The 17,628-nt window shown below is 43.3% G+C and overlaps 1 protein-coding gene across 2 annotated transcripts in view; it reads right to left on the bottom strand.

The window, feature by feature from the left end:
- Window positions 1-2,513, bottom strand: part of CDCA7L (cell division cycle associated 7 like) — a 46,355-nt gene extending 43,842 nt beyond the window's left edge. The window contains exon 1 of one of the 2 annotated variants that reach the window (XM_059396734.1): window positions 2,376-2,513. In XM_059396734.1, coding sequence (XP_059252717.1) covers window positions 2,376-2,399 — 24 coding nt within the window. In that variant the 5' untranslated portion in view covers window positions 2,400-2,513. The remainder of the gene's footprint in view (window positions 1-2,375) is intronic. The other variant, XM_059396732.1, reaches the window with a different exon arrangement.
- Between the last annotated feature and the right edge of the window lie 15,115 nt (window positions 2,514-17,628).

Here is a 17,628-nt window from a genome sequence, read left to right as displayed (position 1 = left end):
GCTGGGAGGCGGAGGCAGTCTCATCCTCCAGAAATTCTTAGCTGCACTGCCAACTGCTCTCAGAAAGGGACCATACCCTCCCCTTCACGGGAGTATTTCTCTGGTCATTCGACAGAAAGACACAAAGACACAGTGGTCAGCCCCACAAGGACTACACCCATAGAAGCTGTGGTCTGAGTCAGTGGACAGCAAATCCGACACATGGGTGAGGCTGCAAAAAAGCAGAAGCTAAAAAGGACTTTGGTTTAAATCTCGGTCTTCTCATAACATAGGCTGCTTTGCTGGAAGCCCTTCCCACTCTGTCCTTTCCAAGGGATGGAAATTCTATTGATTGTATGTGTGAGAGTAAAAGGCACTGTGCACTAAGTTCACCCCAGGCGGTTCATCACACTGCTTTATTCATAAGGCTGGGGGACAGGGGAGGACCGCACAAATTTAACATCTTGCTGTGCCTGAAATGTTCGTTAGTGTTCCTATTGGCAGTCACCTGCCTACCCCACGAACCTCTCTGCTAATTTAGAGAGACTATAATCTGCTCACATTTGAATTATAATGAACAGGAACATTTCCACTGGAAAAATCGTCATGCATCTCAATTTGTGCTGCAAATTAGGTCTTTGGAAAAGGGTGGGAAAAAAACAAACCCGATCCTCTTACATATAGTAATTTGCCCTAATTGGTGTATAATGGGTCAGATGTAATTTGTGGATTACCCCCACATGGTAAATAGTTTATTTAACATTTTAGAAGTACCAAAAATTAGCCTTATTATTTGATGGTAAAAGGTTCACTCCCGACGACGACCATACATTCTGGGGACATTTTGAAACTAAACATAGACTGTATATTTAAGTAGTGGGAGTACAGTTGGAGCAGAACAGGTTTCCGGAGTCCTATGTCATCCAGATACATTGTCTGATGAAATTCATAGGGGGCTCCAAGCTCCTTGCAGAAAGGGTTAATTCCTAGAGAATATTCATTATATGGTAAAGGTCAGTGGAAAATAAAACACAAAGCCGACTCAGTTCTTACTCTTGTTTCTTTTCCTTCCTTTTAATACCTCCCCCCTCATTGGGGAAATTCGAAAACAGTACTCTTTTCTCATCAACATCCACAACAATTTTTTCTCAAATCTCTACTTTCAGGAAGCCTTTCGGACATCACTGTATGGCCAAAACGACCAACCATTAGTAGTTTTGTCTTTAATTGGCGCCAGGACCCAGGCAGGTGATAGCGGTCTGGGCTCAGGCACGACTGACTTGCTGGGTCACTTCCATTTCCCAAGAGACGCCCACAGCCCCGCCTTTCTCCCAGCACCCGGTGGAGAAGGAGGAAAACACTACTAGTGTAAGGTAAAGTGGAAGCGGTGAGTTAATGGCACTCACAAAAGCAAGAAAAAAATCCAACCGTCACAAACCTCTCTCGGGCTCCCACAAGCTATTTCCTTCCCTTTCTAAAAGTTTTATATTTAGTTCATTTGAAAAAAAAAAAGTCGGTATTGCTTACCTCTGAAAATACTAGGTATATTCGTTACTAGAAAGTAAGGAAAAGCTCTTTTAAGAAGTAGAATACAACACTGAAGTCACGTTCACATTCCCCACCACCCCCGGAAACATTTGGAGGAGGGGTACTCTCAAGTGTTTGTGAATGAGATTTTTAAAACCCAGTGTGGACCATAAAGCGTAATTGGGGTCCCGCTGGGTTTACGGCTTGCGATCTCTTGCGATCTCCGGGCTTTTTGTTTTTAACTTGGCCTCATGACGTTGCCATTTCCCCTTCCAAGTGCTTACAAATTCCTTGCAAACACTTAGAAAAGTTCTAGAACAAATACAAGAGCAATTCCTTGTAAATTACACTCCCTCATCCAAGTTGAACTGGACCCCCAGCTATTTTTTAAGAATAATTACACTTCTCTGAAACTTCCTCATCTCCGTGCCAATTCCCGGAGAAAGTGGGGGGAGCGCACCAGAAAAGCTCCCCGCACACCGCCCACCCCTCCACGCCAGATCCACCAGCGCTGCAAACGCAGGCGCTACGCCCCTGCCGCTCCCCGCCTGCGCTTCCCTCGAAACGCGTCCACTCCAGGGGCTCGCGGCTCCACCGGCCCGGCCTGCGACCCCCGGGCTCCCACCGGGGACGAAGGCCACCGCCGCGCGGGAAACGCCCAGACTCTTCCATCCCGGCCCCCACCAAGTTGACCCACCGCGCACACCTGCAGGGCGCGCCCGCTCCGGCGTTCCCGGGGCGAGGCTGGCCAGGTCCGCAACGCGGTGGCCAAGGGCCACGTTTCCAGCCCCAAGCAGGGAGGAGGGCCGGACGCAAAAGGCAGGCCGGCCGGGAGGCGTCGGGACTGGGGCGGGCGCCGGGACCCTCACCTGGGAGCGAGACGCCAACTCCATTCTTCCCACCCGGGCTCCGGCCTCCTCCTAGTACGCGGCTACGGGAGCCTGGCTCGCTACGGGAGCCTGGCTCGCCACGGGCCCGGTGCACGCAGAACACCCGCGGCCGCGCAGCCCGCGCGCTGCGCCCAGAGCTGCGGCGGGCCAGGGGGAGGGGCGCACTCGGCGCCCGGGACAGGGGGGGAGAGAGCCGCGCCGCTCCCTCGGCGCCGCTGCGCCCGGCTGCCGGGCTCGGGTCTCGGACCAAACTTCGCCACCGGGACACTTGGCTTCGCCCGCGGCGTGAGAGGGGGGTGCCGATGGGCGCGGCCCGTGGCGCTGCCAGTGCGGGGGCGCCGGGCTCCCCCCTGCAGCGGAGGGAGGGAGTGGAGCCGTCCGGCCGGGTTTCGCGCGGGAGAATTGAGGGGGCAGTCCCGGCGCAGCCTCCAGCTGGCACGCCCGGCTACGCGCGCCGGATATTTGCAGGGTTTGTTCCAGCTCCTGCCCTGAAGCACATGCCTCTGCTGCAATCCGTGTCTCCGCTCCGGGAGAGTATTTTCGAGCTACTTCGGAGCTCATTTTGTTTAGTTGTTGTAAAGGGGCGGGGTTCCGCCGCCTCCCCAAATATTGCTACAGTGTTCACTTTGCACCACAAGCAACCCGGGTTTCCTTACCGAGGCCCTGGGGTTGGGAAGCTTCAAATCCCCTCCAACTTTCCAGAGGTTAGAAATACCGATTAACAAATAGTGGCTGAACAACTACCATGCGTCAAGCACTGTGTCAGACCTGGAAACACGAGATGGAACAAAAAAAGAAAAAAAACAGGTCCCTGCTCTCTTGGGAGCTTGCAGTCAGGGAGCCAGCCACCAGCAAGATGATATATAAGTGCAATCATGATACAAGTAAGTGTAATAATAATGTAGCAACGAATTTCATTCATAATTTAATGATTCAAATACCATTAATGTGATAGTAAGCTCAATTATAATGATGCAAATAAAAGTAAATTTGGAGCTATGGTCGACGCCATGAGGGCAAAGGTAAATGGTACTATGGTGGCTTAAAATAGGGAGACTTAATTTGGCACATGTCAGGGAAGACTTCTTAAAGGTTCAGGTAAGCAGAGTGAAGAAGTAAGTGGGTGGAGAGTGTGGAAGACTTGAAGAAGGGATTGGGGAAGGCTGGTAGGGAAGTTGTCCTGGAATCAGAGCAGGTTTGTGGAGCAGTATCGAAAGCCTTTTAGCACTGTGGTCACGAGTTCAGAGTGGACCACCGTATGCACGAGACCTTCTGTAGCCCTTCTTGGCTGCTTGGGATCTGAAATTCATCTTTTTGTTGAAGCAGTGAATGAAGTTGGCCAAACATTTGCTCAAGCTTGAGGAGAGAACATCTGGACACTTCCTCCTTTCATTGGTTCAGCAAATACATGTGCTACATCCTCTCCATGTTCCAGACTGTGGGGGAAGAAAGATCAATAAAACATAATGTGATTTTTTAAAAATTTTTCTCTTTATTGGGTAATATAAACTTCATTAAAGCCACTTTCATTTTGATTATGCTTTAGAGTTCTCCTTCATATATATAGTATCTTTTTGGATCTTCCTAACATTCTTCCAGATTCTTACTATCCACATTTTTAAAATGTGGAGATGGAATCTAAGATGATGCATTATGAGAAAGATCCCTGTCCCCCTGCTAGTGAATGACAACTGCAGACTGCCAAACTGGAAAACACTCCTTATGCCTCCAAATTCAAAATTTATCTTTTCCTTTTGGCTGTTGGGAAACTCAAGAGTGAAATGTGTTCCACTGGAATTTTTTTCTTTTTCAGTGAATTTGCTTTCCGATGAACCAGTGATGTTTTCACTTAACTTCCTTTCAGTGTAGGATGCATCACATCCCTTTTGCAAAAGGGAGTATAAATTTGAAATAGGTCAGAGTGTGCAAATTTGCAGATTTTGAAGTAACCTAGTTCCTATTTGGAAACCTGTATGTAGCTGCACCTTCTTGCTTTAGAAATTTGCTATAACTAGTACTAAGTCTTCAAATGGCAACATGGAAACTTTCTTCCTTTGTCCTGAAAAGCCCATGCACTTGAATAGTACTTAGTAATTGATTCTATAGTGCTGTTTTTTGTTGTCAGATTTTGGCTCCGTGCTGTCTATTTGACCCTTGAACAACCTAGCAGTGAGGAGGGCCAAGCCCCAGCACAGTCAAAAACCTATATAGAACTTTTGACTCCCCCAACACTTAACTGCTAATAGCCTATTGTTAACACATATTTATTTGTTCACACACTTTATTACAATAAAGTAAGAGAGAGAAAAGAAAATCATACGAAGAGGGGCGCCTGGGTGGCTCAGTCTTTAAGCATCTGACTTCTGCTCAGGTCATGATCCCAGAGTCCTGGGATGGAGCCCCACATGGATTCCCTGCTCAGCCGGGAGTCTAATTCTCCCTCTCCCACTCCCCCTGCTTGTGTTCCTTCTCTCAGTGTCTGTCAAATAAATAAATAAAATCTTTTTTTAAAAAAGAAGAATCATACAAAGAGAAAATACATTTACAGGGCTGTACTCTATTCATCTAGAAAAATCTACATGTAAGTAGACCTGCAGTTCAAACCCATGCAGTTCAAGGGTCTACTGTATCTCCTACTCATGGTTATGGATGGGAGCATGGTTGTGAGTGTTGGGTTTCAGCACGGCACTGCAAGAATGTATGTCCCTTCTCAGGAGCAGTATATTGCAACAGAGGAAAAGGAGATGACAAGTGTTGCAAAATTTCTTAAAGAATCTCTGTCTAGAAATCTATGGTTGCTTTTTAAATGTGTCTGAGATTTAAAACCGGGTCCATAATACCTTCAACAAGATAAGAAATTTGGGATTAAATGCCACTGCACATGCCTCAAATGACATGAAATAGTTGTGATGATCGTTTATCATTCCTGGCCCACAACTTTTTCCTCCATAAAAGGAGTCCAAATATTTCTCTTCTGCTCTGAAGTAGTGGCTTTGCCCGCCCCATGGAGCTCAGCTGTGGGCAAATCCTCAGTGCACACTTTATAACAGAGAAGTATGCCAGGTTGGAATTCTAAACGCCCAGCAAAGAATTCACCTTTGGTAGAGGGTTGGAAGCAATGTGAGTAATATCTGAATACCACTTAGCATTACATTTGATTGTGAATAAATGAAATGACAGTTATACAAGATAACATCCACACTTGTTCTCTTTCTCAGCATCTTGAAACTCCCATCTCATCAAGATTAGATAACACCTCACCCAAATGGGGAGACGTCTCTAAATTTGAGACGCTCCAAGATAACATTTCCAAGTTGTCGCAGAATAAAAGATCTAAAATCAAGTCTCTTACAGCAAAGTCGTCACCTAACAGTGACTTGGTGCTGATCTGGGATGTTTCCTTTAATTCCAAGTTGGTAGTCTGTCTTGCTGACTTAGCTTGCCAAGAAACTGCTGTCATAGCCAATTTAAATATATTCGGACAATAACCACTTGAACAGCTATGGAGAAAAAGACAGAATGACCAATAATCGATGCCTTCATATATTGGCTGCAGAAGAGTACACATCATGGTGAAACTGTAATGCCCATGGTTCCAGCAAAAAGCCAATAGTCATCATGGTATCAGTAATAGCAGTAGCTAAATGAGCACTGGCTGGGCACCAAAGCCTGTGCTGAGTTCTCTTTGCAAGCATTCTCTCATCTAATCTTTCAACTGTGACAGTTACCCATCTGCTCCTCAAAAATAGTGCTGGGAAAATAAATGAAAGAATATTTTCAAAGCATTTGAGATTTCTTAGCGACGGTATATAAACTCAAAATATGATGAGTGTGATCCATATTTCATAGGCTTTTTGGAAAATATATAGTATTAATCATTTAGTCTCTAAACATAAAATATAATTATGACCAGGCACTGACAATAAAGGGATGAAAATGAAAAGATTATTCAAAGCACTTACCTTTCTAAGAACTTAAGGTATTAAAAAAGGAAAAGATAATGATCTATTTCTACATCAGTGGTACCGATAAAGGCACTGTGATACACAGTTTTTAAAGAACTAAGTTTTTTCACAATGTATTATATATGCAGCATTTTTTTTATTGAAGATTTTATTTATTTATTTGAGACAGAGAGCCAAGGGGAGAGGGAGAGAGAATCTGAAGCAGACTCCACACTGAGCACAGGGCCTGCCCAGGGCTCAAGCTCACCATGGTGATACCATGACCTGAGTCACAACGAAATGGAAAATTGGGAATCGGAAATGTAAAATTTCTCTAAGTAGTTGGCTCTACAAATATTCTGTATTAATTCTACATGTACTTTTTATAACAACTTTCCAGACTTTGTAGAATTTCTGGTTATTACAGATTTATTCTTTTTTTACTTGGAATAATAAAGTATTTATACTGGTAATAAGGCTAAATCACATTTGTGATAGAAAATTCACAGGCTTGGGCAATTGTGGGTTCATTTATTGTTCCTTTATTCCCTTAAGCCTCCAGGCAATTTTACGAGCATGGATGTTTGAGAACCATTGCCCTAGCCTAGCTTGGTGTTTTGCCAAGTAGGATCCTCAGCCCAGCAATATCAGCATCACCTGGTTTTAAAAAAAGTTCCAATTCTTGGGTCCCACCCTAAACCTACTGAATTGGAAACTTTGGAAGGGGAGCTCAGCAATCTGGGTTTCTTAATCACCGTCCAGGTGATTCTGATTTTTGCTTAAATTTAAGAACCACTTTGGTGGTCCTCCAAGGTCTACTGTTCACCAGCTGGGTGACCTTGGGACTAATCACTGAGCTTCATTTTTCTCATCTGGAAAATGGGGATCTCGCATGGCTGCCGAATCCCTGCAACAGTATTCCTACAAAGAAGAACGTGTCACACCAGATGTGATTGTACTCCGAGAAGGCTAGAGTGGTGGACACTTGTAAAGTGGTATTAATAGTATTGACCTTTCCATTTTTTGAACACTGACCACATTCCAGGACCCGCGTATGCATAATTATACTCAGTCACCACCACTGATGTGGGATGAATGTAACATATTCCTCATTTCTCAGATGAGGAAACTGATGCTCTGAGTTTAAGAAACTTGCTCATGATGAGCCAGTGAAGCCAAGAGGGAACCCAGATCCATCCTGCCACAAAGGGGTACTCTCGCTTTTTGCCTTGATTCGGGTAGCTTGAGAGGGTGGGGGTAGGGGGCGTGTAGAAATTTAACCTTTAATTTTAAAAATGAGAATGAGGTTCTTTATGTTCTATCATTCCAACCTACTTATTTACCATACTAGGAATTCTGGTATCTTCTTCCTTGTTTCTGAAAGTAGTGATTTCTCCATCTACAGGATACCTTTAGCAGGTGTCTCTACGTTCTTTTCAAGAGCCTCCCCCACCACCACACATTCCCATCTCTTTTTTCCAAAATCTACATATTCCAGACTCTCAAGTGGTTCAGCTGTCCCAGATAAAATTACTCTCCACTGATAATCTGATCACCCTGCCTTCTGTAGCTTTTGGCTCTGACCTGCTTATCATGCCTGGATTTGTTTATAGCCTTGAGTCCAAATGAGCTCCTGACCTTGCTAACTGTAGCCCAGTACCAGGAAATTTCTGACAGCATAAAACTCAAGGTCTCATCTTAAGACTATGTAATGAAACCGATAACCATAAATTCCCAGGTGGGCTCAGGAAACGGAATGCAACGGGACTTGGGCATTTCCAACTGTTACTTCCAAAGCAAATCATATCTGTTTATGAAATATGGACTAGAAGTCATGCACTCGGAAAGCATGTTAAACATGGCTTGTTATAGAATGTAATTTTGCAGGCACAGCCTTATCATCCTCCTCTTATAAACAGGAGGTGGACTGTTTCAGACACTGACCAAGTGAACTGAAATGTTTTCAGTCTTCTTGTTTTTTTCAGAAAAGCAACATACCAGCTCCCCTGCCTCTTCCCGCCCATTGCTCCCCTTCCCATCTTCCCTCGTCACTTTCTTCAAACACTCTAAAACCGCCAAGCATTTTCTATCCCAGAGCTTGCAGCTCTCCACAGGGCCCAGGAAAGTCGGAGAGGATTTCTTAGTAAGAAGTTTCTGCCACTGTTTAGAAAAGCTAGGGTATGTGATGGCCCAGACAGAATCTATTGTACTTGAAAACTGAAACATGCCTCCCAAAATAGGAAGAAAAGCAAAACAATCAAACAGAAACCAAGACAATAATAACTGTAACATAGGGAGTTGTCCTTTTCCAGAAACTTCTCATGCTCTATGGATGATTAGTGCCTGGGATAATAGTCATAGCCTAAAATACATGTTTTGAGAGAAGGTAAGTAAGGCAGTGCCGACCTTACAACCAAAAGGGAATTCACCCACAATGCTGAAAGAAAAAACGAGGCAAGCAAATCATTTATTTGACCTCATAAATGTAACGTTTGCTTTCTGCTCTTCCTTAAAATAAATAAAGAAATAAATAAGGCAAACTAAACTACTGAAATCGATTAGGCAAAAGCCACACCTAAAATCAGCAGTCTCTGAAGTTTATTAACTTCTGAGTAAAACTGTAACTGCTTAACAGTGTTCACGTACCTTTAATCCTCACGAAATCGGTTCACCCGAATCCTTGGAGATGAACAAACATGGTTGGGCTGACAGCTTCTGCTTCAGCATCTGGGCTCCGTTCCCTCCAGCAATGTAACTGCTGCGCACCCTCGCCAGATCACATTTCAGCAGTATTTGATCCTCCTTGTAGACCCTCAAGCTGTAGAAGTTCCCCTGCACCCCTGAGAGCTTCACATAAAGACATAGTTGTGGTCTTGTGGCAAACACCCCATCTTTAAGCAGACTGTTTCTTTGTTTTTTAAAAAGTAGATTGTTTCTTTCTCTCCAGGGACCCACACAGCGATGAAATAACACCTCCAAAAGGGTCATTTTTATTTGCAACTTTTTTTGAGATCATGGTAGATTCTCAGGCAGTTACAAGCAATAGGACAAAATTCTGAGTGCATTTTGCCCCGCTTCCCCCAATAGTGACATTTTGGGAAATTATAGTATAGTTTCATCCAGGATATTGACACTGATACAATTTACCATTCCAATTTAGATTTCCCTTATCTGACCTGCAAGTGTGTGTACATGTGTGTGTTTAGTTCCATACATTTGTATCATATATGTAATTTTGTGCCTACACCCCAAGAGTCAAGATACTGAACATTCCAACCTTACAAGGATCCCTCTTGTTGCCCTTTTAGAATTGCATCCACTTCCCTCTTACTGACCTACTCCCCTCCTTAAATTATCCTCTGGTAAATTATCCCCTGGTAAAATGTTATAAATCTGTTGTCGATTTATAACATTTTATAATTTTATGTTAGGGGAGCCTGACTAGCTCAGACTGGGCAACTCTTGATCTCGGGGGTTGTGAGTTTCAACTCCATGTTGGGTGTGGAGCCTACTTCTTCTTCTTCTTCTTCTTCTTCTTCTTCTTCTTCTTCTTTTAAGATTTTATTTATTTATTTGACAGACAGAGATCACAAGTAGGCAGAGAGACAGGCAGAGAGAGGAGGAAGCAGGCTCTCCACAGAGCAGAGAGCCCGATGCGGGGATCCGTCCCAGGACCCTAGGATCATGAACTGAGTGGAAGGCAGAGGCTTTAACCCGCTAAACCACCCAGGCACTCCATGGAGCCTACTTCTTAAAAAAAAGTTACATAACCTCTTAGAGAACAGTATGTGACCTTTTGTATTGGCTTTTTAAACTGAGCATAATTCTCTAGAGATTTGTCCAAATAGTTGTATCAATCAAATAGTTCACTTCTGGGTGCCTAGGTGGCTTAGTCCATTAAGCCACTGCCTTCAGCTCTGGTCATGATCTCAGCATCTTGGGATCAAGTCCCGCATTGGACTCCATGGTCAGCAAGGAGCCTGCTTCTCCCTCTGCCTGGAACTCCCCCTGCTTATACTCTTGTACTGTCTGTCAAATAAATGAATAAAATCTGAAAAAAAAAAAAATTGCTCACTCCTGTTTCTTGCTGACTAGTATTCCATGATATGTATGGATATACCACAGGTTTTAACCATCACCTGTGGAAGGACACCTGGGTTGATTTTAGTCTGGGAGTGTTACAGGTAAGACTGCTATGAACATTTGTGTGAAGGTAATCTTCATTTCTCTGGAACAGATGCCCAAGAGCAAGCCTACCCGGTCACATGGTAGTTGTCAGTTGGAGATGAAACTGCTGACTGTTCCCAGACTGGCTGTACCATTTCACACTCCCACCAGCAACTTGTGAGTGACCCCATCTCTTATCCTGGGTCCAGGACCCTCTCCAAATGCACCCTCTCCCGTATTTGGTGTTGTTACTCTTTTTTATTTTAACCATTCTGAGCAGTGAGTAGTGTTTTTAAAAGCTCAGGGTGCTTTTAATTTGCATTTGCCTGATGGCTAATAATGTAGAACATCTTTTCATATGCTTATTTACCATCCATATTTCTTCTTTGATAAAATGTCTGCCTTTTCTTTTTTTTTTTTTAAGATTTTATTTATTTATTTGACAGAGATCACAAGTAGGCAGAGAGGCAGGCAGAGAGAGAGGAGGAAGCAGGCTCCTCGCCAAGCAGAGAGCCCGATGTGGGGCTCGATCCCAGGACCCCAGGATCATGACCCAAGCTGAAGGCAGAGACTTTAACCCACTGAGCCACCCAGGCGCCCCTGTCTTTTCTCTTTTTGCCCATTTTCTAATTGGACTGTTCCTTTATTGTTGAATTTTGAGAATTTTTTGTGTGTGTTCTCAATAGGAGTTCTCTGTCAGATATGTCGTTTGCAAATATTTTCTGCCAATCCGTAGTTTGTGCTTTCATCCTCTTCACGGGGGACCTTACGGAGCAAAAGTTTGTAGTTTTGATGCAATTCAATTTCCTACTTTTTATTTCCAGAAATAGTCATAGTTTTATATTTTATATTTAAGTCCATGATCCATTTTGTATTTTTTTAAGATTTTATTTATTCATTTCACAGAGAGAGAGGGGGGCGGAATACAAGCAGGGGGAGTGGGAGAGGGAAAAGCAGGCCCCCCACCAAGCAGGGAGCCTGACGCGGGGATCGATCCCAGGACCCCAGGACCATGACCCGAGCCGAAGGCAGACGCCCAACGACCGAGCCACCCAGGCAACCCCTGTATTCCTTTTTTAATAAGGTGTGAGATTTAGGTCAAGTTTCGTCTTTTCCCCCTATATCCAGTTGCTTTTAGCACCATCTGATGAAAAGTTTGTCCCTTTTGCATTCTCTAACTTGTGCACCTTTGTTGAAAGTCAGTTGAACACGTTTGTGTGGGCCTATGATTGGGTTCTCTATTTTGTTCCTTGATAGCCCTCAGCCCATATCACACTGTCTTCATTACTACAGCTGGATAGTTAAGACTTTAGTATCAGATGGAGTAATTCTTCCCACTTTATTTATCTTTGTAAAGATTATTTTAGCTACTCTCAGGTCTGTGCTTTTCTATATAAATTTAAGAATCAGCTTGCCTATAGACTACATAAAGATTGCTGGAATTTTGATAGGAAATGCATTAAGCCTAGAGTTTAATTGGGATAGAACTGATGTCTTTACTATATTGATTCTTCCAATCCATGATCAAGTTATGTCTCTCCATTTATTTATATCTCTTTTCATTTCTTCCATCAGCATTTTGTAATTTTCAGCATACAGATGATACATATGTGTTTAAGTGCATACCTAAATATTCATTTTCTTTGGAACAACTTAAATAGTAGTTTTACAATGGCACTATAGTTTTTAACTTCAGCCCCTATATGTTCACTGTTACCATACAGAAATGTAATCCATTTTGTTCTTTTATCCTGTGACCTTGCTGAACTTGCTTATCACTCCTAGGAGGTTTGGGGAAATTCTTAGAGATTTTCTATATAGACAATCATGTCGCTTGCAAAAAGAGACAGTTTTATAGCCTTCTTTCTAAATGACATGCCTTCTATTTCTTTTTCTTGCTTTACTGCAGTGGCTAGATCTCCCATTACAATACTGAATGAGAGTAAAAGAATCATTTTAAATGTTTGGATTTTCTAAATTTTTATCTGTTTTGCTATAGGTTCTGGCAAACTGCAACATTCCTCTGCAGCCCTTTCTTTGTACCCTCTCCCTCTTCTTCATGACTAGAACATCTGGCCCATGCACATTATTCAAAATGTCAGATAGTAGTCAACAGATGTGGTTGTCAAAAAAAAAAAAAAGAAGAAAAGTTTAGCATTTCTTGTGGGGATTAATGTGTACACACATATTTTTCACCATGACAGCATCATGTGGGGCAGCTGTAAAATGATACATTTTTTACTTTGTTGAATATTATGGACTTAATTGTACCCCTCTGTATTTATATGTTGAAGCCCTAACCTTCAATGTGATCCAAATGTAAGGTCTTTAGCAGGTAATTAAGGCTGAATAATGTCATAAGAGTGGGGCCCTAACTCCGCAGGACTATGGGCTTTATAAAAGAGGAAGACATCTCTCCCTCTCCTTCTCCCTGCCATGTGTGCACATGGGGAAAAGGCAGCTGTCTACAAGCCAGGAGAGCTCTCAGAAGACACTGAATCAGCTGGCACCTTGATCTCATACTTCCCAACCTCTAAAATTCTGAGAAAATAATTTTCTGTTGCTTAACCCACCCAGTCTATGGTATTTTGTTTTGTCAGCCCGAGCTACCTGATACACTGGCTATGTGCCAGCAGTACCCTGGCACAGAAGCCCTCAACTACACTTGGCCAGGCTCTGAACTACACTTGGCCAGGCCACACTCCCATGAGAAAGCATTGGTGGTGCATCCTGTCCTACAGATCAAGGGAAAAAAGAAAACAAAGTGTGATTCACTTTTTAGGCTAAGATCTCTTATCAGAAGCAGGGGAAATTGCTAGGATTTCCACAATGTGCCAGGACAAGTCACTGAAACACTTTACTTCAATCAAGGAACACTTCCCAATAAGGAGGCAGCATGAAGCTTGGACAAAAAGAGGTCCATGTGTATGTCAAGCCCTGGGATACCTAGAGTGGTGGTTCTCACATTTGCATGCCCAAGAAGTAGCTGAGGTGCTTGTTCAAACTGCAGATATCTGCAGATATCTGCCCTTCCCTTTAAGATGTGGATTCAGTAAGGGCATCTGGATGGCTCAGTTGGTTAAGCATCTGTCTTTGGCTCGGGTCATGATCCCAGCGTCCTGGGATGGAGCCCCAGGCTCCAGGCTCCCTGCTCAGCAAAGAGCCTGCTTCTCCCCCTCCCTCTGCCTGTTGCCCTGCTTACTTGTGCTTTTTCTCTATTTCTCTAATAAATAAATAAAATCTTAAAAAAAAAAAAAGATGTGGATTCAGTAGGTCCAGCATTAAGATGACCGACTATCCCAATTTGCCCAGGACTGTCCTGGTTTTATGGAATCATGGTATTCTGGAAAGCCCTCAGTTCTGGGTCTTTCTGTGGGAAACTGCACATTTAACAAGCATTCTGGTAAACATCTGTGTGGATAATCTCCAGACCATATTTTGAGTAATGCCAACCTGCACAGTTGAAGTTGACTTATTAATTCTTACCAGGTGGAAGAGAAGACGAGATTAAGTACACCCATGAAGAGAACTTGGTGGATTTTAAGTATAGTCACTTTTAAGCCTTAATTGTGGATGGGAAAATGACAAGTTAAATATTTAAGTATCCCAAATCCATCAGACTTTAGCACCTAATGTCCCCCTTCTTGCAGTGCTCCATTGGTCACATTCATGGTCACTTTCCCCCTTGAATCATGGTCTTACTTTTCACCCTTACTCCCAGCATCATTCTTGCTGACTTTGACATCGGGGTGTCCTGTTTCTTTCTGGACCTCCTCATACTCCCTGTCAGTCAGAGTCCAGTTAGGAAACAAGAACCACGTCAGTTATTTGCACAGAAAGAACCTAACATGACGACTTGTTAGCTAGGTACAAAATTCTCAACAAGGTAACTGAAAGGGTAAACAGAGAACACTAAGGTACTAGTGCGGTCGGCAGCTCCCATCCTAGGGCTGGGTGGGGGGCAGGGAGGAGTCCAGGATTAGCAAAAATTAGATACTAAGAAGAGGGCCAGCGGAGCTGACACGCAGAACTCTGAAGGGCAGCATGCTGGACTGGTGCTGGTGTCTCTAAGATGGGCTCCGTAAGACCGTCCTACATGTGGTGGGAAAACATGAACTGGACTCTTTGGGCTGCTACAGGAAGGAACTTCTGCCTGGGTGAAGAAACATGGCTGGAGTAACAGTGATAGAAATGGGAAGCAGGAAGGAGCAAGCCCCTTCTTCCTTCCCCAGCCCTGCAGTCTTGCTCTGCACGCCCCCACCGGCACAGTGTAACAGGGAGCCATCTGGTAAAGCACAGCGAGCTGCGAAGTTGAGACCCTGGTATCACAAGGGGGAGCACAGAAGGTGAGTTTGCAGCACAGGGATAAGGATGTAACAGTGGGCATATCCCCTATGACATTTTCTCTCACCTCACCTTCGGCAGACTTTTTTTTTCTTTAAAGATTTACTTATTCATGAGAGACAGAGAGAGAGAGGCAGAGGTAGAAGCAGGCTCCCCCTGAGCAGGGAGCCCAATGTGGGACTCGATCCTAGGACCCAGGACCACAACCCAAGCCACAAGGCAGATGCTCACCGACAGAGCCACCCAGGCGCCCTCACCTTTGTCACTCTTTTCCAAGATCATGCAGTTGAGCTTGTCACCACCAGTATCTGTGTCACCTCTGATATAATAATCTCCAGCCTCTAACTGATGACTACTGCCATACACCTAAGGCCCACCCGCTCAAACACTCCTATTTCAGCATCACTTTGACCTCATTAAAACCTCCAATCCATTGACACTTGACATTCACCATCTCTCTTTTTCTGCCTATACTCGCCTTCTTACACAGCTTGGATTCCATGTCATGATAGTTAATTTCCTTACTTTTAACTCCCTGCATTTTCTCCCCTAGTGTCCTACTTGCCCATTAGAATGTCACCTCTAGTTAAGCCCAAACAATCCAATTGCTTCATGCCTGCAGCAAAGCAGCTGATCATTGACTGGTCTCACTTTAATTCCATGATCATACATTTCAAACAGATCCTCAGTATTCCTCAACAATTTGACCATATCTTCCTGGTATGTTTACTTCCCTCCCTTCCCAAATACTATTTCACATTTTACATCTTCTCTTTCTCCTCTAGTCTCATTCACTCTACCCTTCTCCCCATCACTGCCAGCTAATTAACTTTTTTCTCATTTAATGGCAAAAACAGAAACCATCTTACGGTAGGCTTCTTCAACTTCCTGTCATCAGAGAGACCAAGCTAACTGCATCGGAACCTAGACATTTTGCTTTCCTTCCTGCAGAATGGGTGATGTGAGCCTGTTTCTATGAAAGGTCAGCCCCCTTGTTTTGGCCCTCTCTTCTTCCTAAGGACTTCACTTCTTTTTTTTCTTTTTTTCTTTAAGATTTATTTATTTATTTATTGGACAGAGAGACAGAGCAGAGTAGGCAGAGTGGTAGGCAGAGGGAGAGGGAGAAGCAGGATCTCCACTGAGCAGGGAGCCTGATGTGGGGCTTGGTCCCCGGATGCTGGGATCAAGACCTGAACCAGAGGCAGAGGCTTAACCGACTGAGCCACCCAGGTGCCTTAAGGACTTCACTTCTGCAACTATCACCCCCTTACTTCCTGTAATCAGTTTCTCCCTCTCCACTGGATTATTCCTTATGCCTATGAGAAGTCTCAAAAACTTGAAAGAAAGAAATAAAAAGTGGGGAGGAGCGACAAAGAGAAGAAAAAAGAAAAAAAGAAAAAACTTCCCTTGATTTCACAATCTCCTTTCAGCTACTAATCCATAGCTGTCCTCCATTTGACAACAAAAACACTCTGAAAGAGTTCCCTACAGTAGCTGTCTTATTTCCTTATATACAATTCTCTCCAGAACCCTAATTAATTGGTCTTCAGTCAGCATTACAATGACATCCATGTTGCCAATAACAATGGTCATTTTTCTGTCTTTATCACTCCTGAACACTCAGCAGGAACTGATTCAGTTGGCCACAGGACGTCTCAGTTTCTGAAATACCAAGTCCTCCGGTTCCTCCATCTAAGCGGCAACTCCTGCTCAGTATCCTTTGCTGATCCTCTCCGCTGTTTCCCACATAAACGCTGGGATACCCAGAGCTAGATCCTGGAACCACTTGCCCGATCTATTTCAACTCTTTCTCTAATCAGTCTTATCCCATGACTCCTGACTTGATTGTTCAGTGGTCTATTTTTTCAACTCCAGTTGGGTTTTTTTTCCCCCAAATTTCATTTTCCAATTGTTTGTTGCTAGTATATACAACTACGATTGATTTTTATATATTGACTCTGTTTCCTGAGATCTTGCTAAATTCACCTTTTCTAGGAATTTTTGTAAGATTCCATAGGATTTTCTATCAGGAAAATCATGGCATCTATAAATAACCACACATTCGTTCCTTTTTTACCAATCTTTATGATGTACCTGACAAATAATAACAAATAGGAAACTGGCATAGCATTATTAATAAAAGATAAAAAGCATTATATTAGTCAGCTAGGGCTTCCATAACCAAATACCATGGATTGGGTGACTCAACAGATACTTGTTTTTTCATAGTTCTGGAGATTACAAGTCTAAAATCAAGTTTTTGGCAACTTGGCTTTTTTTCTGAACTGTTCGCAGATGGCTATCTTCTATGTCTTCACTTGGTCTTTCCTTTGTATATGTAAATGTCTGTGCCTTAATCTCTTCTTTTCATAAGGACACCTGCCATGTTGGATTAGGGCCCACCCACGTGACCTCATTTTACTTTAATTACCTCTTTATAAGCTCTATCTCCAAATACAGTTACAGTTTGAGGTAATAGGATGGGGTTAGGATTTTAATACATGAATCTTGGGGATGGAGGGCTGAGTTCAGTCCATAACAAGCACTATAGGAATTAAGAGAGAATATATAATAATAAATGGAATAATCCCTTAAGAATGGGATTATGTGTTTTTGCATACCTACCAAAATAATCTCAAATGTAAAAAAAATTAAGAATTATAAGAAGAAATTGACAAATCCGTAATATTGATGTGAGAGACTTTAAACACAGCTATCTCCTTGAAAATTTTCAGTGCAGCTTACCAAATATTAGGAAAGATATAGAACATACACAT

The sequence above is a fragment of the Mustela nigripes genome, chromosome 4 (genome assembly GCF_022355385.1).
Source record: "Mustela nigripes isolate SB6536 chromosome 4, MUSNIG.SB6536, whole genome shotgun sequence".
Lineage (NCBI taxonomy): Eukaryota > Metazoa > Chordata > Mammalia > Carnivora > Mustelidae > Mustela > Mustela nigripes.
The sequence above is the reverse complement of the archived record's forward strand: the minus strand, read 5'-3'. Positions and strand labels throughout refer to the sequence as shown.